Genomic DNA, 27,678 nt, shown 5'->3' with positions numbered 1-27,678 from the left:
GTGGATTACCAGGATGTGTACTGCGCTGACCAACAGACCTATGTGAGAATGCTATTCATTGACTACAGCTCAGTGTTCAACGCCATACTGCCCTGAAAGCTCATCACTAAGCTAAAGACGCTTGGACTAAACACCTCGCTCTTCAACTGGATCCTGGACTTCCTGACGGGCCTCCCCCAGGTGGTAGGGGTAGGTAACAACATATTCACCGCATATCCTCAACACAGGGGCCCCTCAGGGGTGCGTGCTCAGTCCCCTTCTGTACTCCCTGTTCACTCATGACTGCACGGCCAGGCACAACTCCAACACCATCATTAGGTTTGCCGATGACACAACAGTGGTAGGCCTGATCAACGACGAGACAGCCTATAGGGAGGAGGTCAGAGACCTGGCCATGTGGTGCCAGGACAACAACCTCTCCCTCAATGTGATCAAGACAAAGCAGATGATTGTGGACTACAGGAAAAAGAGGACCGAGCACACCCCCATTCTCATCAACTGGGCTGTAGTGGAGCAGGTTGAGACAGTCGTGAAGAGGGCACGAAAAAAAAACTATTCCCCCTCATGAGACTGAAAAGATTTGGCATGGGTCCCGCTGCTGCTACTCTCTGTTGTCATTATCTATGTATAGTCATTATAACTCTACCTACATGTACATATTACCTCAACTAACCTGTACCCCCTGCACATTGACTCTGTACCGGTACCCCCTGTATATAGCCTCCACATTGACTCTGTACCGGTACCCCCTGTATATAGCCTCCACATTGACTCTGTACCGGTACCCCCTGTATATAGCCTCCACATTGACTCTGTACCGGTACCCCCTGTATATAGCCTCCACATTGACTCTGTACCGGTACCCCCTGTATATAGCCACCACATTGACTCTGTACCGGTACCCCCTGTATATAGCCTCCACATTGACTCTGTACCGGTACACCCTGTATATAGCCTCCACATTGACTCTGTACCGGTACCCCCTGTATATAGCCTCCACATTGACTCTGTACCGGTACCCCCTGTATATAGCCTCCACATTGACTCTGTACCGGTACCCCCTGTATATAGCCTCCACATTGACTCTGTACCGGTACCCCTGTATATAGCCTCCACATTGACTCTGTACCGGTACCCCCTGTATATAGTCTCGCTATTGTTATTTTACTGCTGCTCTTTAATTAATTGTTACATTTTAAAAAATAATTAAAAAAATAACTGCATTGTTGGTTAGGGGCTCGTAAGTAAGCATTTCACTGTAAGGTGAATACACCTGTTGTGTTCAGGTGCATGTGACTAATAAAATTAGATTTGATGTTATTCCCTGTCTGAAACAGATATACAGGCCTTTTGTTAGCATGGTGGACCAGCCAGCCTCTTCTACTTCTCAACCTATACGGCCTAGGGATGTGTCTCCAATGGCATCCTATTCCTTATATAGTGCACCATACCCATAGTGCTCTGGTCAAAAGTAGTGCACAATATCGGGAATAGGGTGCTATCTGGGATACGGCCTAGGTGCTGCCTGTGAGTTCTCCCCACTAACATAAAGCCAACCTACCTGATAACGACCAAATAAAGAGGCTGATAAATCCCAGCCCGAAGGTGAATGTGAAGGACAGACACTGGCCCTCGTGTGTTATCTAGCAGCATATTATCTGCATGATTGGTTACGGGTCTAGGATATTGTTTATTTTTCCAGTGATTAATTTGTAGTGGAACGGTAGCTAGCCAGACCTTCACAATCAGTTAGCTGGAGCTTAAATCATGTTAGCTTTGAAACTGGTTCAATGTCAAAGAGGGGGGGGGGGTTGAGGTGACATTATCCTGGTCTCAGATCTGTTTGCTCTCTCTCAACAACTATAGTGGTGAATGTAAACACAGGTTTGAGACCATTCTATGTTGCCCTGTCTGTGGGGTTTGAGTCTTATGTTGTTGCAGAATGACATCTTCAAGACTCTGTTCTCTCTTGTGACCGTTCCTCTCTTTGTGTGTGCTGTTTTGCATAGTGGACAAAGTTGTCAGTTGCCATCAAATATACAAATGAACATTGAACACCAGTGAAAAGAGAGAATGTTTCCAATGTGGTCCTCAATGGAATAGGCCTATGTGAAGACTGTAAACTCTGATGACAGTGGCCTAGGTCCAATCAATATAGAGAGTCCTGTGGGCTTGCAAGTCCAGTGAGCGGGAATTGGGGGATGGGATTTTCATGCATGCCTGAAAACTCTTAAGGAAAATGCAAGTCAGTTCAGAACAAAATCTTATTTACAATGACGGCCTGCCCCAGCCAAACTCTAACGACGCTGGGCCCCCAACCACGGCCGGTTGTCGAACCAGGGTCTGTAGTGAGATGCAGGGGGGGGGGGGGGGGTTGGGGGGAGGGGAGGAGAGGAGATGAGGACTGTGGAGCTGCCTGCCTGTGAGGTGTTAGCCAGGGTTAGAGAGGGGGGGTAGAGAGATGTGCTGAGGACCCGTCTTCCCTGCCTGGCTGAGGTGATTTGTGCCTTTTCATGTTCAGGACCCAGTGGAATCCATCAATGCAGAAACATTATAATCTGTCCAGCCAACAGACTCTGTTAAATGTAGAGTGTTTTGGGAGACAGAGCAGCCCTTTTCTCTCTCTCTGTCTTTCTCTGTCTTTCTCTGTCTTTCTCTCTCTCTCTGTCTCTCTCTCTCTCTCTCTCTCTGTCTCTCTCTCTCTCTCTCTCTCTCTCTCTCTCTCTCTCTCTGTCTTTCTCTGTCTTTCTCTGTCTCTCTCTCTCTCTCTCTCTTTCGGGACTTAAGCGATGTGATGCATTATATGCCATGTCATTTGACAGCACCAGACAGTTGTGAGTGTGGATGTGCTGCTAGGCTCACTCTGGCTGGAGGCTCTGGAGAGATGCCAGGCAGGGCAGGGCTGCCACCACTGTGCCCGGTCTTCAGCTGGAGACATTACACTGATCAGACTAGCCTGCATCTATGTCTGGATGTGTCCCAAATCACATCCTATTCCCTGTATAGTGCAGTATAGTACTATGAGCCCTGGTCAAAAGTAGTGCCCTATATAGGGAACAGGGGTGCATCCTTTCTGTCTGTACAGACCTTACTCATCTCTACCCAGCTAGCCTCATTATGCAGCCTGCCAGCCCCATCTCTACCCAGCTAGTCTCATTATTCAGTCTGCCAGCCCCATCTCTACCCAGCTAGTCTCATTATTCAGCCTGCCAGCCCCATCTCTACCCAGCTAGCCTCATTATGCAGCCTGCCAGCCCCATCTCTACCCAGCTAGTCTCATTATTCAGCCTGCCAGCCCCATCTCTACCCAGCTAGCCTCATCTCTACCCAGCTAGTCTCATTATTCAGTCTGCCAGCCCCATCTCTACCCAGCTAGTCTCATTATGCAGCCTGCCAGCCCCATCTCTACCCAGCTAGTCTCATTATTCAGCCTGCCAGCCCCATCTCTACCCAGCTAGCCTCATCTCTACCCAGCTAGTCTCATTATTCAGTCTGCCAGCCCCATCTCTACCCAGCTAGTCTCATTATGCAGCCTGCCAGCCCCATCTCTACCCAGCTAGTCTCATTATGCAGCCTGCCAGCCCCATCTCTACCCAGCTAGTCGCATTATTCAGTCTGCCAGCCCCATCTCTACCCAGCTAGTCTCATTATGCAGCCTGCCAGCCCCATCTCTACCCAGCTAGTCTCATTATGCAGCCTGCCCGCCCCATCTCTACCCAGCTAGTCGCATTATTCAGCCTGCCAGCCCCATCTCTACCCAGCTAGGCTCATTATGCAGCCTGCCAGCCCCATCTCTACCCAGCTAGTCTCATTATGCAGCCTGCCCGCCCCATCTCTACCGGGAAGTTTTCTCCCGGTAATTCGTTGGGCACCACCCTCTGGAGAGCCCTGCGGTTGAACTAATAGTCAACTCTCTGTTTCTGTTCTCCTCTTTCCTCTTTCAGGTGACTGACCAGCTTCCGTGGGATTTGATGTCGCCTCTAGATTGGTTCTGCTGAAGATGGAAACACTGGAGTCTGAGCTCACCTGCCCAATCTGCCTGGAGTTGTTTGAAGATCCCCTGCTCTTACCCTGCGCCCACAGCCTGTGTTTCAACTGCGCCCACCGTATCCTAGTCTCCCACTGCTCGTCCAACAAACCTCTAGAGTCCATCTCCGCCTTCCAGTGCCCCACCTGCCGTTACGTCATCACGCTGAACCACCGCGGCCTGGAGGGCCTGAAGCGCAATGTGACCCTGCAGAACATCATCCACCGTTTCCAGAAGGCCTCCGTCAGCGGCCCTAACTCCCCCAGTGAGAGCCGTCGTGCCCCAGGTCTCTCCGGAGGCCACAGGCCCTATAGCAGCAGCGGAGGAGGAAGCTCCGGCAGCCACAGCGCCCGCTCCAGCCCGGCCCAGCCCTCCTCTCATCAGCACACCGCCACCATGTCTCTGGAGCACCGTATCAGCTGCCAGTTCTGTGAGCAGGACCCGCCGCGCGAGGCAGTCAAGACGTGCGTGACCTGCGAGGTGTCGTACTGTGACAGGTGTCTACGTGCCACGCACCCAAATAAGAAGCCGTTTACCAGTCACCGGTTGGTGGAGCCGGTGCATGACGCCCACATGAGAGGCCTCACCTGTCTGGAGCATGAGAATGAGAAGGTTAATATGTATTGCATCGTGGATGACCAGCTGATATGTGCCCTGTGTAAGCTGGTGGGACGACACAGAGAACATCAAGTCTCCTCTCTTAGCGAACGCTTCGACAAACTCAAGGTGAGGCCCCACCCGTTCTCTCTAACACACAGATCACACACTAACTGTACACATTAACAAACTCAAGGTGAGGCCCCCACCCGTTCTCTCTAACACACAGATCACACACTAACACTACACATTAACAAACTCAAGGTGAGGCCCCACCCGTTCTCTCTAACACACAGATCACACACTAACTGTACACATTAACAAACTCAAGGTGAGCCCCCCCCCCCTTCTCTCTAACACACAGATCACACACTAACTGTACACATTAACAAACTCAAGGTGAGGCCCCCACCCGTTCTCTCTAACACACAGATCACACACTAACTGTACACATTAACAAACTCAAGGTGAGCCCCCACCCGTTCTCTCTAACACACAGATCACACACTAACTGTACACATTAACAAACTCAAGGTGAGCCCCGTTCTCTCTAACACACAGATCACACACTAACTGTACACATTAACAAACTCAAGGTGAGCCCGCCCCCCCCCCCCCCCGTTCTCTCTAACACACAGATCACACACTAACTGTACACATTAACAAACTCAAGGTGAGGCCCCACCCGTTCTCTCTAACACACAGATCACACACTAACTGTACACATTAACAAACTCAAGGTGAGGCCCCCCCCCGTTCTCTCTAACACACAGATCACACACTAACTGTACACATTAACAAACTCAAGGTGAGGCCCCACCCGTTCTCTCTAACACACAGATCACACACTAACTGTACACATTAACAAACTCAAGGTGAGCCCCCCCCCCCCCCCCCCCCCCCGTTCTCTCTAACACACAGATCACACACTAACTGTACACATTAACAAACTCAAGGTGAGGCCCCACCCGTTCTCTCTAACACACAGATCACACACTAACTGTACACATTAACAAACTCAAGGTGAGGCCCCCCCCCCGTTCTCTCTAACACACAGATCACACACTAACTGTACACATTAACAAACTCAAGGTGAGGCCCCACCCGTTCTCTCTAACACACAGATCTCACACTAACTGTACACATTAACAAACTCAAGGTGAGCCCCCCCCCCCCCCCCCCCCCCCGTTCTCTCTAACACACAGATCACACACTAACTGTACACATTAACAAACTCAAGGTGAGCCCCCCCCCCCCACCCGTTCTCTCTAACACACAGATCACACACTAACTGTACACATTAACAAACTCAAGGTGAGCCCCCCCCCCCCCCCCCCCCGTTCTCTCTAACACACAGATCACACACTAACTGTACACATTAACAAACTCAAGGTGAGGCCCCCCCCCCCCCCCCGTTCTCTCTAACACACAGATCACACACTAACTGTACACATTAACAAACTGTATTTAAAGTGTTGTTTTTCCAAAACGCATAATATCTATTTTCAGAAATGTTGGTGAATTGACGTTAATTAAAAACACATATTGTGGAAAAGATTTTGCCATGACATGGGCTAGAGAAAAGACAGACATTATATTGTTTGATATATATTGTAAGCTAATTTTTATTTATTTTTTAAATACAAATAATCATGTTTTGTGGCAAAACACTATATACCCCCCCCCCCCCCCCCCCAAACAACATAACTCCTGTAGAAAAAGTATCCCAATTGAGATTTAAACAGTCACGTAATAAAGTATCAATAAATAAATAAAATATAAAAATTATCCATTTGTTTTAAACTATTTTGAGCAAATATAACACAACATAACGTATTCAGAGGGTGGACAGGGTATACAATGTGGGTTTTGGACATTTAATTAACTTTTTATTTTTTAAATATGTTTATTTTTCATTAGGATAAATCAAGGGAAGCTTTCTGAGTTTGATTGTATACACTTTAGGGAAGGATTTAATAAATAAGGACTTTGAAAGTCTGATTATTGGATTGATTGTTATTGTCAGAGTGACACTGAAGCTGATTCACACCCAACACTGAAGCTGATTCACACCCAACACTGAAGCTGATTCACACCCAACACTGAATCTGATTCACACCCAACACTGAATCTGATTCACACCCAACACTGAAGCTGATTCACACCCAACACTGAAGCTGATTCACACCCAACACTGAATCTGATTCACACCCAACACTGAATCTGATTCACACCCAACACTGAAGCTGATTCACACCCAACACTGAAGCTGATTCACACCCAACACTGAAGCTGATTCACACCCAACACTGAAGCTGATTCACACCCAACACTGAAGCTGATTCACACCCAACACTGAAGCTGATTCACACCCAACACTGAAGCTGATTCACACCCAACACTGAAGCTGATTCACACCCAACACTGAAGCTGATTCACACCCAACACTGAAGCTGATTCACACCCAACACTGAATCTGATTCACACCCAACACTGAAGCTGATTCACACCCAACACTGAAGCTGATTCACACCCAACACTGAATCTGATTCACACCCAACACTGAATCTGATTCACACCCAACACTGAATCTGATTCACACCCAACACTGAAGCTGATTCACACCCAACACTGAAGCTGATTCACACCCAACACTGAAGCTGATTCACACCCAACACTGAATCTGATTCACACCCAACACTGAATCTGATTCACACCCAACACTGAATCTGATTCACACCCAACACTGAAGCTGATTCACACCCAACACTGAAGCTGATTCACACCCAACACTGAAGCTGATTCACACCCAACACTGAAGCTGATTCACACCCAACACTGAATCTGATTCACACCCAACACTGAAGCTGATTCACACCCAACACTGAAGCTGATTCACACCCAACACTGAAGCTGATTCACACCCAACACTGAAGCTGATTCACACCCAACACTGAAGCTGATTCACACCCAACACTGAATCTGATTCACACCCAACACTGAATCTGATTCACACCCAACACTGAAGCTGATTCACACCCAACACTGAAGCTGATTCACACCCAACACTGAAGCTGATTCACACCCAACACTGAAGCTGATTCACACCCAACACTGAATCTGATTCACACCCAACACTGAAGCTGATTCACACCCAACACTGAAGCTGATTCACACCCAACACTGAAGCTGATTCACACCCAACACTGAAGCTGATTCACACCCAACACTGAATCTGATTCACACCCAACACTGAAGCTGATTCACACCCAACACTGAAGCTGATTCACACCCAACACTGAAGCTGATTCACACCCAACACTGAAGCTGATTCACACCCAACACTGAAGCTGATTCACACCCAACACTGAAGCTGATTCACACCCAACACTGAAGCTGAGTTAGTGATGCATGTGAGAAAATAGGCATAAGAGATATAACGCAGTAAAAGCCTTATTGTAAGACATTGTAAAGGCTCACGCTTATAAAATATGATGTGTATCCGTACTGTGTTGTATAGAGTTAGGATGTGCTTATAACGTTGTATCAGTGACAGAAATACAGTAACGACTTGACTCTTGAGAGACATACCATCTTATAAGCCTTATTATAAGACATTATTAAAGCTCACAAATGCTCATATCAAGGTATAAACTTGCTTTTACTAAGTTATCAAATATTATACCTGCAGGGTTTAAGTTAAGTGTTATCAATATAACTATTTGGAATGTGTTTTCGTAATGTGTAATCGAAGCTGAGATTTTGTGTTATAAGAATCTTCTTCTTCTTCTTCTTCTTGTTTCAGGGATTTACCCGATAGTTAGTTTCAGGAAGGATAACAAATAATTTCCAGGGTCGTATTAGAAAGAGAGACCGGGTCAAAGAGGCATAAAGGATATAGAGTTTGTGTTGGGTGACATTACCTAAAAGAGAAGGGCGGAAGCATCAAAACAGAACAGTAACATGTTCATGTCATGTTGTTGTTTACCTCATCCTGGTACTTGATGCTCTTATGTGGATATTGTACCGCCTGTAGAGCTCTGTGTTCTGAAGTAACTCCTGCATAGAGGAAATTCTATTGATGTGGTGCCCCCCCCATCATGTCTTTGAGGATATGAATGGAATCACTTTCCCTCCCCCTCCCTTCTTCTTCTCTCTCACTGTTTCTCAGGCGGCAGTACAGGCAGATCATTTGAATGTTATAAAGCTTTGAACTTGGTGACTTTGAACTCCCCCTCTTTCCCCCCCCCCCTCTCCCCCCTCTCTCCCTCTCCCCCCTCTCTCTCCCACTCTCTCTTTCCCCCCCTCCCCCTCTTTCTCCCTCTATCCCCGACCTGGGAAGGGACCAGCTCAGATCAGCTCTCTCTTTCCTCTTTCTCTCTCTCTCTCTCTCTCGGTCTTTCTTTCTTTCTTTCTTTCGTTGTAATATTTTTCCGCCTGGGAAAATTGACGGAATAAAACTAGTATTTGTACATAATCAGAAGAGATATGTACTTCTCATCTGTGACCACATCTTGTAATGAAACACAGAGAAACACACACACACACGTATTAACTCTCATTCCATCCAATATTGTCATTACATAGACCCTTCACACTACACTGAGACTGCCCTCTAACTGACCTGATGTACAACACCCTTCACACTACACTAAGACTGTCCTCTAACTGATCTGATGTACTAGAGACTTCACACTACACTAAGACTGCCCTCTAACTGACTGATGTACTGGAGACTTCACACTACACTAAGACTGTCCTCTAACTGACCTGATGTACTAGAGACTTCACACTACACTAAGACTGTCCTCTAACTGACCTGATGTATTAGAGACTTCACACTACACTGAGACTGTCCTCTAACTGACCTGATGTACTAGAGACTTCACACTACACTGAGACTGCCCTCTAACTGACCTGATGTACAACACCCTTCACACTACACTGAGACTTCCCTCTAACTGATCTGATGTACTAGAGACTTCACACTACACTAAGACTGTCCTCTAACTGACCTGATGTGCTGTTTACATGTTTTGTTGTCTCTAGAGCCTGTTGTTAGTTATAAATGTATGGACTGATTAGCCAAGACTCGTACCCCTTGAGGCACAGCTGAGAGAATCTGTGTGAAATGGGAATCTGAATAACATGTGCAGACATGAAACATACAGACATTTAAAATGAAGAACTGCTACTGCTGAACGTCAGATCAGTGTGTGTTTGCTGAAGCCTGTTCGCTGCCATTTTGTTGACCAAAAAACAACCGATTCCTACTTTCCTCTCTCAATTGATTGAGTGACAGAGCTACACATTTGATGCTGTGTCGATGGTGTAAACATCTTCAGAAATGTGGAGGGGGGCCCTCGTATATCTGATGTCCCCAGATGGTCATGCTGATTATCCCCGAGAAGGCTGAGTTCTCATCTCTGTGTGGCTTGAGAGGCTGAGTGATCATCAAGCTACTAATGAGCTAAAGGTCTTTGTTCAAGCCACATCAAGGATGTGTTTGTGTGCAGGAACACTGGACTCGACCACAAAGCACTACTTGAAATCAGGACCGGATAAATAGTGTCGATCGTTGCTTTGCAGTGGCGCACAGTACGTGACTGCATCTGTTTACTGCTCCTCCGTTGATCTTATGATGGACTCTAAGTCAGACATGACTTGGAACGATGGGGTGGGGGGGGGGCTGTTTTCAGCAGTCTGACAGCTCTCACTGATGCACAGGGATTATACACTGTGTTTCACAGTGTATAAATATGAAAAAAGTTAGCGATTTTAAAGGATTAATTTCCTATTTTTGACGTTTGCTGGTCGCAGCAGTAGTCAATGTTGATATACCCGCCCTATCCTTCGTCTCCCTGTCTCTCTCTCTCTCTCTCTCTCTCTCTCTCTCGCTCTCTCTTTCTCTCTGTCTCTCGCTTTATCTCTCTCTCGCTCTCTCTTTCTCTCTCTCGCTCTCTCTTTCTCTCTCTCTCTCGCTCTCTCGCTCTCGCTCTCTCTTTCTCTCTGTCAGTAAGCTCCTTAAGGAAACCATCTATCTCTCCTCACCCCCCTCTCCTCCTCATCCTCCTCTCCTCCACATCGGTGTAGCACAGTCAAGTAGCTATTTCACTGTGATCTCTGCCTTTCCTGGCACCCTCAGGGCTCTGGGTCCAAAGTAGTGCACTATGAAGGGAACAGGGTGCTATTTGGGATACATCAGGATGTTCTTGTTGTAGGGTAGGTAGTACCATGAAGCTCAACAGTTCCACTCCATAGTCATTAATCCCCAGCCTTTTACTGCAGAAGAGAAAGTGAGAGACACCAGCTTCCAGTAGACTAAGAGAGATAGGATCTGACATCTAAAAGCTGAGCATCCCCTGATTCCCTGTGTTTGTACAGAGAGAAGCTGACATGATTTGAAGAATAGTGTGAGAGAACACTTATCCATGCTCATAGTACCACCGTTGCTCGTGTGGTGTTTTTCTATGTGTGTGTGTGTGTGTGTGTGTGTGTGTGTGTGTGTGTGTGTGTGTGTGTGTGTGTGTGTGTGTGTGTGTGTGTGTGTGTGTGTGTGTGTGTGTGTGCATATGCTCGTGTACACATTTCCACTTAATGCATGATGCCTGGTGTCTGGGAGTGTAGTGACAGGTTATTGTAGATGGATAGAGATGCTTGGTGTCTGGGAGTGTAGTGACAGGTTATTATAGATGGATAGAGATGCCTGGTGTCTGGGAGTGTAGTGACAGGTTATTATAGATGGATAGAGATGCCTGGTGTCTGGGAGTGTAGTGACAGGTTATTATAGATGGATAGGGATGCCTGGTGTCTGGGAGTGACAGGTTATTATAGATGGATAGAGATGCCTGAGAGTGTAGTGACAGGTTTTTATAGATGGATAGAGATTCCTCGTGTCTGGGAGTGATTATTATGGATGGCTAGCCTCACCTAGACCCAGCTGTCTCCTAGCCCTCAGTCTCACCTAGACCCAGCTGTCTCCCTGGCCCTCAGCCTCACCTAGACCCAGCTGTCTCCCTGGCCCTCAGCCTCACCTAGACCCAGCTGTCTCCTAGCCCTCAGCTTCACCTAGACCCAGCTGTCTCCTGGCCATCAGCCTCACCTTGACCCAGCTGTCTCCTGGCCCTCAGCCTCACCTAAACCCAGCTGTCTTCCTCTCCCTAGTCCTCAGCCTAACATAGACCCAGCTCTCTCCTGGCCCTCAGCCTCACCTAGACCCAGCTGTCTTCCTCTCCCTGGTCCTCAGCCTCACCTAGACCCAACTGTCTCCTGGCCCTCAGCCTCACCTAGACCCAACTGTCTCCTGGCCCTCAGCCTCACCTAGACCCAACTGTCTCCTAGCCCTCAGCCTCACCTAGACCCAGCTGTCTCCTGGCCCTCAGCCTCACCTAGACCCAGCTGTCTCCTGGCCCTCAGCCTCACCTAGACCCAGCTGTCTCCTAGCCCTCAGCCTCACCTAGACCCAGCTGTCTCCCTAGCCCTCAGCCTCACCTAGACCCAGCTGTCTCCTGGTCCTCAGCCTCACCTAGACCCAGCTGTCTCCTGGCCCTCAGTCTCACCTAGACCCAGCTGTCTCTTAGCCCTCAGTCTCACCTAGACCCAGCTGTCTCCTGGTCCTCAGCCTCACCTAGACCCAGCTGTCTCCTGGCCTTCAGCTCACCTAGACCCAGCTGTCTCCTAGCCCTCAGTCTCACCCAGACCCAGCTGTCTCCTGGCCCTCAGTCTCACCTAGACCCAGCTGTCTCTTAGCCCTCAGTCTCACCTAGACCCAGCTGTCTCCTGGTCCTCAGCCTCACCTAGACCCAGCTGTCTCCTGGCCCTCGCCTCACCTGGACCCAGCTGTCTCTTAGCCCTCAGTCTCACCTGGACCCAGCTGTCTCCTAGCCCTCGGCCTCACCTACACCCAGCTGTCTCTTAGCCCTCAGTCTCACCTAGACACAGCTGTCTCCTAGCCCTCGGCCTCACCTAGACCCAGCTGTCTCCTGGTCCTCAGCCTCACCTAGACCCAGCTGTCTCCTAGCCCTCAGTCTCACCCAGACCCAGCTGTCTCCTGGCCCTCAGCCTTACCTGGACCCAGCTGTCTCCTAGCCCTCAGCCTCACCTAGACCCAGCTGTCTCCTAGCCCTCAGCCTCACCTAGACCCAGCTGTCTCCTGGCCCTCAGCCTCACCTGGACCCAGCTGTCTCCTAGCCCTCAGCCTCACCTAGACCCAGCTGTCTCCTGGTCCTCAGCCTCACCTAGACCCAGCTGTCTCCTGGCCCTCAGCCTCACCTGGACCCAGCTGTCTCCTAGCCCTCAGCCTCACCTAGACCCAGCTGTCTCCTAGCCCTCAGTCTCACCTGGACCCAGCTGTCTCCTAGCCCTCAGCCTCACCTAGACCCAGCTGTCTAGGACTGGGCTGCTTGTTGCATTCCTTTCCATCGGAATGTCAACCTCCAACCCCAACAAGTTCTATCTCTCACACTGCAAAGGAAGTACTGTTCAGCGAGACAGTGGGTCTGAATATCCTCTAAAAATAAACTTGGGTTCTGTCTCAAATGGCACCCTAACACCTAAATAGTGCAGGGCCCTGGGCAAAAGTATTGCACTAGATAGGGAATGCCATGTGGGACACAGTCTCAATCATGGGCGGAAATAGGAAACATATTTTACATATTTCCTTAGACATATTTTCTACACCCCATGCCTTGACTTTTAAAGTTAGCTTAAGTCACATGGAACGTGTTCTTTCAGGCTGCGTAGAGGACCAGGGGAGAGAACAGTACAGGTTATCTTTCAGGCTGCGTAGAGGACCAGGGGAGAGAACAGTACAGGTTATCTTTCAGGCTGCGTAGAGGACCAGGGGAGAGAACAGTACAGGTTATCTTTCAGGCTGCGTAGAGGACCAGAAGAGAGAACAGTACAGGCTATCTTTCAGGCTGCGTAGAGGACCAGAAGAGAGAACAGTACAGGTTATATTTCAGGCTGCGTAGAGGACCAGAAGAGAGAACAGTACAGGTTATCTTTCAGGCTGCGTAGAGGACCAGAAGACAGAACAGTACAGGTTATCTTTCAGGCTGCGTAGAGGACCAGAAGAGAGAACAGTACAGGCTATCTTTCAGGCTGCGTAGAGGACCAGGGGAGAGAACAGTACAGGTTATCTTTCAGGCTGCGTAGAGGACCAGGGGAGAGAACAGTACAGGTTATATTTCAGGCTGCGTAGAGGACCAGAAGAGAGAACAGTACAGGTTATCTTTCAGGCTGCGTAGAGGACCAGAAGAGAGAACAGTACAGGTTATCTTTCAGGCTGCGTAGAGGACCAGAAGAGAGAACAGTACAGGCTATCTTTCAGGCTGTGTAGAGGACCAGGGGAGAGAACAGTACAGGTTATCTTCCCTGTGGCCTGATGTCTCTTTCTTGCTACAACAGATGAATAGGAACTCCTGCGTTGCTTCGTCCCCGTTCCCACAGGAGACCTTTTGCCTTTGGTAGGCCGTCATTGAAAATAAGAATTTGTTATTACCTGACTTGCCTAGTTAAATAAAAATAAATAAAACATTTTTACAGAATACGTTTTTTTCTTCAAATAAATCAATGTAAATAGCCCAGGTGGACTTTTGATTAATTGTTCAGCGGTCTTATGGCTTGGGGGGTAGAATCTGTTAAGGAGCCTATTGCACTTAGACTTGGTGCTCCGGTACCGCTTGCCGTGCGGTAGCAAAAAGAACAGTCTTTGAGTTGGGTGGCTGGAATTTTAGACCAATTTTTTTAGGGCCTTCTTCTGGCATTGCCTAGTATGTAGGTACTGGATGGCAGGAAGCTTGACCCCAGCAATGAACTTGGCCGTTCACACTACCCTCTTTATTGGGCTTCAAGGCTGTGTGAGGCTGCAGTGACAGTAATTTGTCATGTTCCGGTTCTGTACTAACTCAGTGACAGTAGTCTTACTATTTCCTAGCTGGGTTGGGAACACTGTTGAAGTCACATCTTGGCTGAGCTGTCCCACACTAACAGGTATGGAGGACTGTCACGCTAACAGGTAGGGAGGACTGTCACACTAACAGGTAGGGCGGACTGTCACACTAACAGGTAGGGAGGACTGTCACACTAACCGGTAGGGAGGACTGTCACACTAACAGGTAGGGAGGACTGTCACACTAACAGATAGGGAGGACTGTCACACTAACCGGTAGGGAGGACTGTCACACTAACAGGTAGGGAGGACTGTCACACTAACAGGTAGGGAGGACTGTCACGCTAACAGGTAGGGAGGACTGTCACACTAACAGGTAGGGAGGACTGTCACGCTAACAGGTAGGGAGGACTGTCACACTAACAGGTATGGAGGACTGTCACGCTAACAGGTAGGGAGAACTGTCACACTAACAGGTAGGGAGGACTGTCACGCTAACAGGTAGGGAGGACTGTCACACTAACAGGTAGGGAGGACTGTCACGCTAACAGGTAGGGAGGACTGTCACACTAACAGGTATGGAGGACTGTCACGCTAACAGGTAGGGAGAACTGTCACACTAACAGGTAGGGAGGACTGTCACACTAACAGGTAGGGAGGACTGTCACACTAACAGTTATGGAGGACTGTCACACTAACAGATAGGGAGGACTGCCACACTAACAGTTAGGGAGGACTGCCACACTAACAGGTAGGGAGGACTGCCACACTAACAGGTAGGGAGGACTGTCACACTAACAGGTAGGGAGGACTGTCACACTAACAGGTAGGGAGGACTGTCACACTAACAGTTAGGGAGGACTGTCACACTAACAGGTAGGGAGGACTGCCACACTAACAGGTAGGGAGGACTGTCACACTAACAGGTAGGGAGGACTGTCACACTAACAGGTAGGGAGGACTGTCACACTAATAGGTAGGGAGGACTGTCACACTAACAGGTAGGGAGGACTGTCACACTAACAGGTAGGGAGGACTGTCACACTAACAGGTAGAGACTGTCACACTAACAGGTAGGCAGGACTGTCACACTAACAGGTAGGGAGGACTGTCACACTAACAGGTAGGGAGGACTGTCACACTAACAGGTAGGGAGGACTGTCACACTAACAGGTAGGGAGGACTGTCACACTAACAGGTAGGGAGGACTGTCACACTAACAGGTAGGGAGGACTGTCACACTAACAGGTAGGGAGGACTGTCACACTAACAGGTGGGGAGGACTGTCACACTAACAGGTAGGGAGGACTGTCACACTAACAGGTAGGGAGGACTGTCACACTAACCGGTAGGGAGGACTGTCACACTAACAGGTAGGGAGGACTGTCACACTAACAGGTAGGGAGGACTGTGACACTAACAGGTAGGGAGGACTGTCACACTAACCGGTAGGGAGGACTGTCACACTAACAGGTAGGGACTATCACTAACAGGTAGGGAGGACTGTCACACTAACAGGTAGAGACTGTCACACTAACAGGTAGGGAGGACTGTCACACTAACAAGTAGGGAGGACTGTCACACTAACAGGTAGGGAGGACTGTCACACTAACAGGTAGGGCAGACTGTCACACTAACAGGTAGGGCAGACTGTCACACTAACAGGTAGGGAGGACTGTCACACTAACAGGTAGGGATTGTCACTAACAGGTAGGGAGGACTGTCACACTAACAGGTAGGGAGGACTGTCACACTAACAGGTAGAGACTGTCACACTAACAGGTGGGGAGGACTGTCACACTAACAGGTAGGGTGGACTGTCACACTAACAGGTAGGGAGGACTGTCACACTAACCGGTAGGGAGGACTGTCACACTAACAGGTTGGGAGGACTGTCACACTAACAGGTAGGGAGGACTGTCACACTAACAGGTAGGGAGGACTGCCACACTAATAGGTAGGGAGGACTGTCACACTAACAGGTAGGGACTGTCACTAACAGGTAGGGAGGACTGTCACACTAACAGGTAGGGAGGACTGTCACACTAACAGGTAGAAACTGTCACACTAACAGGTAGGGAGGACTGTCACACTAACAGGTAGGGAGGATTGTCACACTAACAGGTAGGGAGGACTGTCACACTAACAGGTAGGGAGGATTGTCACACTAACAGGTAGGGAGGACTGTCACACTAACAGGTAGGGAGGACTGTCACACTAACAGGTAGGGAGGACTGTCACACTAACAGGTAGGGAGGACTGTCACACTAACAGGTAGGGAGGACTGTCACACTAATAGGTAGGGAGGACTGTCACACTAACAGGTAGGGACTGTCACTAACAGGTAGGGAGAACTGTCACACTAACAGGTAGGGAGGACTGTCACACTAACAGGTAGGGAGGACTGTCACACTAACTGGTAGGGAGGACTGTGACACTAACAGGTAGGGAGGACTGTGACACTAACAGGTAGGGAGGACTGACACTAACAGGTAGGGAGGACTGTCACACTAACAGGTAGGGAGGACTGTCACACTAACAGGTAGGGAGGACTGTCACACTAACAGGTAGGGACTGTCACACTAACAGGTAGGGAGGACTGTCACACTAACAGGTAGGGAGGACTGTCACACTAATAGGTAGGGAGGACTGTCACACTAATAGGTAGGGAGGACTGTCACTAACATGTAGGGACTGTCACTAACAGGTAGGTAGGACTGTCACACTAACAGGTAGGGAGGACTGTCACACTAACAGGTAGGGAGGACTGTCACACTAATAGGTAGGGAGGACTGTCACACTAACAGGTAGGGACTGTCACACTAACAGGTAGGGAGGACTGTCACACTAACAGGTAGGGAGGACTGTCACACTAACAGGTAGGGAGGACTGTGACACTAACAGGTAGGGAGGACTGTCACACTAACAGGTAGGGAGGTCTGTCACACTAACATGTAGGGAGGACTGTCACACTAACAGGTAGGGAGGACTGTCACACTAACAGGTAGGGAGGACTGTCAAACTAACAGGTAGGGACCGTCACTAACAGGTAGGGAGGACTGTCACACTAACAGGTAGGGAGTTCTGTCACACTAACAGGTAGGGAGGACTGTGACACTAACAGGTAGGGAGGACTGTGACACTAACAGGTAGGGAGGACTGTCACACTAACAGATAGGGAGGACTGTCACACTAACAGGTAGGGAGGACTGTCACACTAACAGGTAGGGAGAACTGTCACACTAACAGGTAGGGAGGACTGTCACACTAACAGGTAGGGGGGACTGTCACACTAACAGGTAGGGGGGACTGTCACACTAACAGGTAGGGGGGACTGTCACACTAACAGGTAGGGAGGACTGTCACACTAACAGGTAGGGAGGACTGTCCCACTAACAGGTAGGGAGGACTGTCCCACTAACATGTAGGGAGGACTGTCACACTAACAGGTAGGGAGGACTGTCACACTAACAGGTAGGGAGGACTTTCATACTAACAGGTAGGGAGGACTGTCACACTAACAGGTAGGGAGGACTGTCACGCTAACATGTAGGGAGGACTGTCACACTAACAGGTAGGGAGGATTGTCACACTAACAGGTAGGGAGGACTGTCACACTAACAGGTAGGGAGGACTGTCCCACTAACATGTAGGGAGGACTGTCACACTAACAGGTAGGGAGGACTGTCACACTAACAGGTAGGGAGGACTTTCATACTAACAGGTAGGGAGGACTGTCACACTAACAGGTAGGGAGGACTGTCACGCTAACATGTAGGGAGGACTGTCACACTAACAGGTAGGGAGGACTGTCACACTAACAGGTAGGGAGGACTGTCACGCTAACATGTAGGGAGGACTGTCACACTAACAGGTAGGGAGGACTGTCACACTAACAGGTAAGGAGGACTTTCACACTAACAGGTAGGGAGGACTGTCATACTAACAGGTAGGGAGGACTGTCACACTAACAGGTAGGGAGGACTGTCACACTAACAGGTAGGGAGGACTTTCATACTAACAGGTAGGGAGGGCTGGTGTTTTAATGTGGCCCTCTAGTTGCTATTTTTTATTGGATCGAAGCCAAGCTTGGAACCATTTCTGGTGATTACCTTGCAAGATTGCAACCGTTAGGGGTAATAAAATGTTTTTTTTTAAGCCATTCACGTAATGTAATTTCATAAATGTCATGAGTCATTCCACTAATTACCGAGCCTTGTAAGCTTTAACCAGAGTAAATGTTTTGGTGTTCCGTTGCTGTTTCTTATAAAAGCCAACAAATATATCTGTTGAGGCTAAGCTGTGAACTCTGATTTCTAGCTACATAGTGCTTATGTGTAGGTTGAAGAAATATCATTATCTTCAACCTAGGTTTATGTCAGGAAGTGAAGGACAAGAGCCGTTGAAAATGGAATGTTTTGTGTTGCCGAGAGTGATGATGACATGGAGGCATTGGAATGTGTCCTTCTATTCTGGGAACATTAATGTAACTACAGTGGTGATAGACTGGAATCTGGGTTCCAAATGGCAACCTATTCCCTATATAGTGCACTACTTTCAACCAGAGAAACATGGGTCCTGATCAAAAGTAGTGCACTACATGTGGAATAGGGTGCCATTTGGGACGCAGAATCTGTCCAAAAAAAAACATCCTAGTTATTTAATGTGCTATGTCGTTTTGCCAAATCAAGTATGCGTAAAATGGAAATGCTGGCGGCTAAGTGATTTTGAGCCTCAGCTAACCACTCTCTCGAGTCATGTGGAAGCTCTCAACTTGCCTGACATTGGGGCGGCAGGGTAGCCTAGTGGTTAGAGCGTTGGACTAGTGACTGGAAGGTTGTGAGTTCAAACCCCCGAGCTGACAAGGTACAAATCTGTCGTTCTGCCCCTGAACAGGCAGTTAACCCACTGTTCCCAGGCCGTCATTGAAAATAAGAATTTGTTCTTAACTGACTTGCCTGGTTAAATAAAGGTAAAATAAAAATAAAAAACATGTCTCATCTTTAAAAATAAAAAAAATGTCCCTCTACATTTCCCCCCCAAATGCACATCCTTGCCAATATACAGTACATTATTGCATTCGAATTGTATTATTGTATACGGAAATTGTATTACGTTACAGCCTTATTCTAAAATGTATTAAAGCATTTTTTCCCCCCTCATCAATCGACACACAATACCTCCAAATGACATCACAATACCCCATAATGACATCACAATACCCCCAAATGACATCACAATACCCCATAATGACATCACAATACCCCATAATGACATCACAATACCCCCAAATGACAAAGCAAAACAGTTTATGTAGTATTTTGGGCAAATGTAATAAAAAAATGAAATATCACATTTGCATAAGTATTCAGACCCTTATCTCAGTACTTTGCTGAAGCAGCTTTGGCAGTGATTACAGCCTTGATTCTTCTTGGGTATGATGCTACAAGCTTGGCACGCCTGTATTTGGGGAGTTTCTCTCATTCTTTTCTGCAGATTCTCTCATGCTCTGTCAGGTTGGATGAGGAGCGTCGCTGCACAGACATTTTCAGGTCTCCATAGATGTTTGATCGATCGGGTTCTACTCAAGAACATTCAGAGACTTGTCCCGAAGCCATTCCTGCATTGTCTTGGCTGTGTGCTTAGGGTCTTGCCCTATTGGAAGGTGAACCTTCGCCCCGATCGGAGATCTGGAGCAGATGTTCATCAAGGATTTCTCTGTACTTTGCTCCGTTCCTCTTTCCCTCAATCCTGACTAGTCTCCCAGTCCCTGCAGCTGAAAAACATCCCCACAGCATGACGCGTGGGGATGGTGACAGGATTCCTTCAAACATGACGCTTGGCATTCAGGCCAAAGAGTTAAATTGTGTTTTCATCAGACCAGAGAGTCTTGTTTGTCATGGTCTGATAGTCCTTTAGGTGTCTTTTGGCAAACTCCAAGCGGGTTGTCATGTGCCTTTTACTGAGTGGACCTTCTACCCCGATTGCTCAGTTTGGCCGGGCAACCAGCTCTATCAAGAGTCTTGGTGGTTCCAAACTAAAAATGATGGCGGTTCTTGGGGACCTTCAATGCTGCAAGAAATGTTTTGGTACCATTCCCCAGATCTGTGCCTCAACACAATCCTGTCTTTCTGAGCTATATGGAGAATTCCTTCGACCTCATGACTTGGTTTTTGCTCTGACATTCACTGTCAACTGTGGGACCTTTCAGTGGCATGCAAAATTATTCTCCCCCCTTGACATTTTTCCTATTTTGTTGCCTTACAACCTGGAATTAAAATAGATTTTGGGGGATGGTTTGTATCGTTTGATTTACACAACATGCATATACCACGTTGAAGATACAAAATATTTTTTATTGTGAAACAAACAATAAATAAGACATCCCTGCCGATGGAAAAACATCCCCACAGCATGATGCTGCCACCACCATGCTTCACTGTGGGGATGGTGTTCTTGGGGTGAGGTGTTGGGTTTGCGCCAGACATAGTGTTTTCCTTGATGGCCAAAAAGCTCAATTTTAGTCTCATCTGACCAGAGTACCTTCTTCCATATGTGTGGGGAGTCTCACACATGCCTTTTGGCGAACACTAAACATGTTTGCTTATTTTTTTCTTCAAGCAATGGCTTTTTTCTGGCCACTCTCCGTAAAGCCCAGCTCTGTGGAGTGTACGGCTTAAAGTGGTCCTATGGACAGATACTCCAATCTCCGCAGCTCCTTCAGGGTTATCTTTGGTATCTTTGTTGCCTCTCTGATTAATGCCCTCCTTGTCTGGTCCATGGGTTTTGGTGGGTGGCCCTCTCTTGGCAGGTTTCTTGTGGTGACATATTCTTTCCATTTTTTAGTAATGGATTTAATGTGGGATGTTCAATGTTTCAGATATGTTTTTTATAATCCAGCCTTGATCTGTACTTCTCCACAACTTTGTCCCTGACCTGTTTGGAGAGATTCCTTGCTTTTCATGGTGCCACTTGCTTGGTGGTGTTGAAGACTCTGGGGCCTTTCAGAACAGGTGTACAGTTGAAGTTTGAACTTTAAATACACCTTAGCTAAATACATTTAAACTCAGTTTTTCACAATTCCTGACATTTAATCCTAGTAAACATCCCCTGTCTTAATTAGTATTTGGTAGCATCGCCTTTAAATTGTTTAACCTGGGTCAAACGTTTCGGGTGGCCTTCCACAAGCTTCCCACAATAAGTTGGATGAATTTTGGCCCATTCCTCCTGACAGAGCTGGAGTAACTGAGTCAGGTTTGTAGGCCTCCTTGCTCGCACATGCTTTTTCAGTTCTGCCCACAAATTTTCTATAGGATTGAGGTCAGGGCTTTGTGATGGCCACTCCAATACCTTGACTTTGTTTTCCTTAAGCCATTTTGCCACAACTTTGGAAGTATGCTTGGGATCATTGCCCATTTGGAAGACTCATCCCATAGTAAATCCATCCACATATATAGGGAATGGGGTTCCTTCTGGGACAAAGCCTTAGCTTATACATGATACCTAGCTGCATCAGTCGTATGCCTGGCTTTTTGAGGACGTAGCCTATAGGATCTGTATGTGGAAGTAGCCTATAGGATCTGTATGTGGAAGTAGCCTATAGGATCTGTATGTGGAAGTAGCCTATAGGATCTGTATGTGGAAGTAGCCTATAGGATGTGCATGTGGAAGTAGCCTATAGGATGTGCATGTGGAAGTAGCCTATCGGATGTGTATGTGGAAGTAGCCTATAGGATGTGCATGTGGAAGTAGCCTATAGGATGTGCATGTGGAAGTAGCCTATAGGATGTGCATGTGGAAGTAGCCTATATGATGTGCATGTGGAAGTAGCCTATAGGATGTGCATGTGGAAGTAGCCTATAGGATGTGCATGTGGAAGTAGCCTATAGGATCTGTATGTGGTGGAAGTAGCCTATAGGATCAGCTGCTTGAGCCACAGTCCTACTGACCTGATCCTGATTGGTAGTTAATCCAATCTCCTGTTGAGGCATCATGCTATGATCACTCACGCACGGTCACTCAGGGGCCAGGGTATTCATCAAATTGCTGTCAGAACCTGGGGTCAAATACTGTATCTGGGTTTGATGTAACTTGTCTTGCACAATGGAACCAATGGAGTACTGGCAAAACGCGAACGTTTAAAAGATTTCAACTAGTACTTGAACCCAGGTCTGATTTGCAGTCACAGGTGTCCTAATAAACCTCTACTGGTCCCGATCCTCACTTCCCTTGGTTCCACCTGTCCATCTGTGGATGGATCTTTCAATGTCCTGACTTCCAAATGCTACCCTTTTCCCTACATAGTGCACTACTTTTGACCAGCAACCATAGGGAAAAGGGTGCCATTTGGGACGCAAGCTAAATGTTTCCCCCAAGTGGCAGCAGAGAGGATGATGTCACCCGGGTCAGGATAGGTTAAAGGTACAGTAGTCACTCCATGAAAGGCAGCAGTGTGACATTTGAAAATAGGAGCCCGTTTTGTTGCTAATGGAGATATTGCTCTGTCCGCGTTGTGACTGGTGGACCCAAAAGACACCTCCTCCCACCGTGTTTGTGTGTGTGTTTGTGTGTGTGAACACATGCATGATGCTAGTGGGACACACACAGGCATCACACACACACACACACACACACACACACACACACACACACACACACACACACACGTGTGCACACATTCAGTCAGGCAGCAGGTGGGACCTGTGGTTGTGCTCTGATGCAGCTGTAAGCTGCCTTGGGGGAGGCCCCAGGGACACTGATAGGCCAGATAAATACCGAAAACACACTGGATGGCTTTGTAATAGCTGATGGTTACTGTGACCATGGGTAACACTGATGGTAACTGTGACCATGGGTAACACTGATGGTTGCTGTGACCATGGGTAACACTGATGATTACTGTGACCATGGGTAACACTGATGATTACTGTGACCATGGGTAACACTGATGATTACTGTAACCATGGGTAACACTGATGGTTACTGTGACCATGGGTAACGCTGATGGTTACTGTGACCATGGGTAACGCTGATGGTTACTGTGACCATGGGTAACGCTGATGATTACTGTGACCATGGGTAACACTGATGATTACTGTGACCATGGGTAACACTGATGATTACTGTAACCATGGGTAACGCTGATGGTTACTGTGACCATGGGTAACGCTGATGGTTACTGTGACCATGGGTAACGCTGATGATTACTGTGACCATGGGTAACACTGATGATTACTGTAACCATGGGTAACACTGATGGTTACTGTGACCATGGGTAACGCTGATGGTTACTGTGACCATGGGTAACGCTGATGGTTACTGTGACCATGGGTAACGCTGATGATTACTGTGACCATGGGTAACACTGATGATTACTGTGACCATGGGTAACACTGATGATTACTGTAACCATGGGTAACACTGATGGTTACTGTGACCATGGGTAACGCTGATGGTTACTGTGACCATGGGTAACGCTGATGATTACTGTGACCATGGGTAACACTGATGATTACGGTGACCATGGGTAACGCTGATGATTACTGTGACCATGGGTAACGCTGATGATTACTGTGACCATGGGTAACGCTGATGATTACTGTGACCATGGGTAACACTGATGATTACTGTGACCATGGGTAACGCTGATGGTTACTGTGACCATGGGTAACACTGATGATTACTGTGACCATGGGTAACGCTGATGATTACGATCAGTATCAAACAAAATGAAAAAAAAAGAGCTTGATGAAGATCAATACAAAGAAACATGACAAACATTATAGTAATATGTTTCACCTGATTAACATCTCAGAGTAGAAGTTGAGTAGGTTACTCTCTTTTTGGGGGGAACAACTTTCTATGTAGTTATTATTTTTTCACTGGGGGGGGGGGGGGGTTACAGGTGCAAAAATTATCAAATAAATGCGTGCAAAGTTAACCTCAATCCACCCCCACCACCCCCCCACCACCCAGAAACCATGTATCCCACCTCTCAGTCCCCATCCAACCACCTGCATCCCACCCCACCACCCCCCCACCACCCAGAAACCATGTATCCCACCCCTCAGTCCCCATCCGACCGCCTGCATCCCCCCTCCCCACCCAGAAACCATGTATCCCACCCCTCAGTCCCCATCCGACCGCCTGCATCCCCCCTCCCCACCCAGAAACCATGTATCCCACCCCTTCCCATCCCACCCAGCAATCAATCCCCCTCCCACCTATCCAGCCCCTGAGTCTCCCCTTACATTTCCCCCAACCCCCCTGATTCCCGCCAGAACGACCAGAGCACAATACCAAGAAGGATAGGACGTTGCCACGAACAGCAGATATTGAGATTAGATTTGATTAGATATGTCTTTATTGTCTGATTTTCACAGATATCTTACGTACTAGAAGATGCCCTCTGATAAGGTGAGAGGCGCGACATAGTCCAGACACAACATCACACATCCACATTACTGATAAACACAACAAGAATGACAGCTTTAAGGACTCTGAACCCTCCCTTCCACGTGACATAGCTGTCCCTCGTACACTGAATGGTACACATCCCCTTTAATGTCCAATGTCCCTGAGCGTAGCACATAATGATAAAACCATAAAGCCATAGGATGCTGCGTGACCCATTATAAAGTCATTCATTGTTGACGATAGATACCTTGTCTTAAATAATGATCAAATGATCTACCGTCTAAAAAGGATGGTGAACACATCAGCAGAGGACCCCTCCTATGTGTTCGACTAGCTGTCCCTCGTACACTCTGTGTTTACACACCCCTTTTTAATGTTGCTCGTGGCAACGTCACTACCTATATAGTGCACTACTTTGGACCAGAGCCCTGTGGGTATGATCTCTGGGCAAAAGCAGTGCAGTATATAGGGAATGGGTGTCATTTGGGGCATACCCTCTGCCTTAGTGATCTATATGAGACCAACCGCCAGGGGCAGGGGTGTCTTGTCACATGTGATTTCCTCTGGGACATAAGGCAGAGGGATTCATCTGTGACAGACAGCAAAGTCCTTCAATGTATTTTTTAGGAAGGACAAAATTGATAGCCAACCACATCATTTGATTCTACAGAGTATCCGTAGCCAGCAAATTGTGTTAAAGTTCAAATGTAATGTGCAGGCAGGCTGTCGTGAGTCACTCTGCTACATCCCAAATGGCACCTGATTCCCTACTCGGTGCACTACTTTTGACCAGGGCACATAGGGCTTCGGTCAAAAGTAAAGTGCACTATATAGGGAAGAGGGTGCAAGTTGGGATTACGGACCTCTGTCTGTACCATTTCCCATGGTTGTCAAAATCCAACATGGACGCCACTTAACTCGTTATTGGTGGAATGAATTTCCGCTGAATTAATTTGTGAATGGTAACCCATTTATAATACAGTGTCTCTAGTGCTCAGTCAGGGCGTGCGGCACACACAGGACTGGGGTCACTGACAATCCATGTAATTCTGCTTAACAGACCGTTACACCCGGTTATTTGACTGCAGAGTCCTTGCTGGAATAAGGATGGGACATAATGTCAATGCTGCTGTAGAAAGTATAAAGCAATACTGTGTGTTCTATATGCCTGAACATAACCCTGATTGATTCTCAGGCCGGCTCTTTTCTCTGTATATATCAATGATGTCGCTCTTGCTGCGGGTGATTCCCTGATCCACCTCTATGCAGACGACACCATTCTGTATACATCTGGCCCTTCTTTGGACACTGTGTTAACTAACCTCCAAACGATCTTCAATGCCATACAACTCTCCTTCCGTGGCCTCCAACTGCTCTTAAATGCTAGTAAAACCAAATGCATGCTTTTCAACCGTTCTCTGCCCGCACCTGCCCGCCTGTCCAGCATCACTACTCTGGACGGCTCTGACTTGGAATATGTGGACAACTACAAATACCTAGGTGTCTGGCTAGACTGTAAACTCTCCTTCCAGACTCATATTAAACATCTCCAATCCAAAATCAAATCTAGAATCGGCTTTCTATTCCGCAACAAAGCCTCCTTCACTCACGCCGCCAAACTTACCCTAGTAAAACTGACTATCCTAATGATCCTCGACTTTGGCGATGTCATCTACAAAATAGCTTCCAACACTCTACTCAGCAAACTGGATGCAGTCTATCACAGTGCCATACGTTTTGTTACGTTCCTGTGGACCATGTCTATGCCATGATGTCTGTCTCTTTAAACCATGAAGCCTCTTCCTGTGGACCATGTCTATGCCATGATGCCTGTCTCTTTAAACCATGAAGCCTCTTCCTGTGGACCATGTCTATGCCATGATGCCTGTCTCTGTAGATTGTAGCTTAGAGACAAAGCTGTTCTCTTTCATTTCAGTAGGTCGGACTCATGCCCTTGTTGTTTTCTAAATGAAAGCGCTCTAAAGGGACAATACCTGGGAGCGACGAGCATGACGTCATGGTGGGGATGACATAATGCCATATGATGGACTGTCAGCTATACGCTGTGGCTGTATTAGACAGGCTTGGCCCCGTCTCTGTGCCGACACTCCTCTCTTCTCCTCTTGTTCGGGCTCTTTAAACACGTGGCTACTGTGGATTTCCACATCCATCAGCTCCCATTGCCTAGCTCGCAGCTCAAGCTGTGTGTTCTTAAAAAGCTCATGCCTTTTGGATCCCACTAATACCAACCAAGAGCCATTACCTCATCTCACCCTCTCTTGTTTTGCGTGTCTGTCTGTCTGTCTGTCTTTCTGTCTGTCTGTCTGTCTGTCTGTTTGTCTCTCTCTCTCTCTCTCTCTCGCTCTCGCTCTCTATTTATCTCTCTCTCTCTCTCTATTTCTCTCTCTCTCTCTCTCTCTCTCTCTCTCTCTCTCTCTCTCTCTCTCTCTCTCTTTCTTTGATGTCTGGTGTCTGCTTTAATGAAAGTATTATAGACTGGTTCTCCTCTTACTTTGCTGCTGATGTTGCTCGCGCGCACACACACACACACACACACACACACACACACACACACACACACACACACACACACACACACACACACATACACACTGCAACTGCCACATGCTGCTAACCGCCTGCCAGGCTAAGGCCAGTACATTAGCACCTCGCTCCAGGCCTTTCTATGTATAAAACTGCTGTACACACACACTCCTTCCTCCCCTGTGGTCCCGTGGGACAGGCC

General features: G+C 47.8%; 1 protein-coding gene across 8 annotated transcripts in view; it reads left to right on the top strand.

Moving 5' to 3' along the window:
• The window catches only part of LOC110510782 (E3 ubiquitin-protein ligase MID2), a 226,883-nt gene that overhangs the window by 118,784 nt on the left and 80,421 nt on the right, over positions 1 to 27,678 (top strand). For all 8 annotated transcript variants that reach the window (XR_016486382.1, XR_016486381.1, XM_090198892.1 and 5 more), the window contains exon 2: positions 3,945 to 4,753. Coding sequence is in view for 6 of the 8 variants with exons in the window: in XM_090198892.1 (XP_090055018.1) it covers positions 4,001 to 4,753 (753 nt within the window). In the remaining 2 variants the exon portion in view is untranslated. The remainder of the gene's footprint in view (positions 1 to 3,944; positions 4,754 to 27,678) is intronic.

Source organism: Oncorhynchus mykiss, chromosome 14 (assembly GCF_057628025.1).
Source record: "Oncorhynchus mykiss isolate SJ-2025 chromosome 14, ASM5762802v1, whole genome shotgun sequence".
Lineage (NCBI taxonomy): Eukaryota > Metazoa > Chordata > Actinopteri > Salmoniformes > Salmonidae > Oncorhynchus > Oncorhynchus mykiss.
The sequence above is the reverse complement of the archived record's forward strand: the minus strand, read 5'-3'. Positions and strand labels throughout refer to the sequence as shown.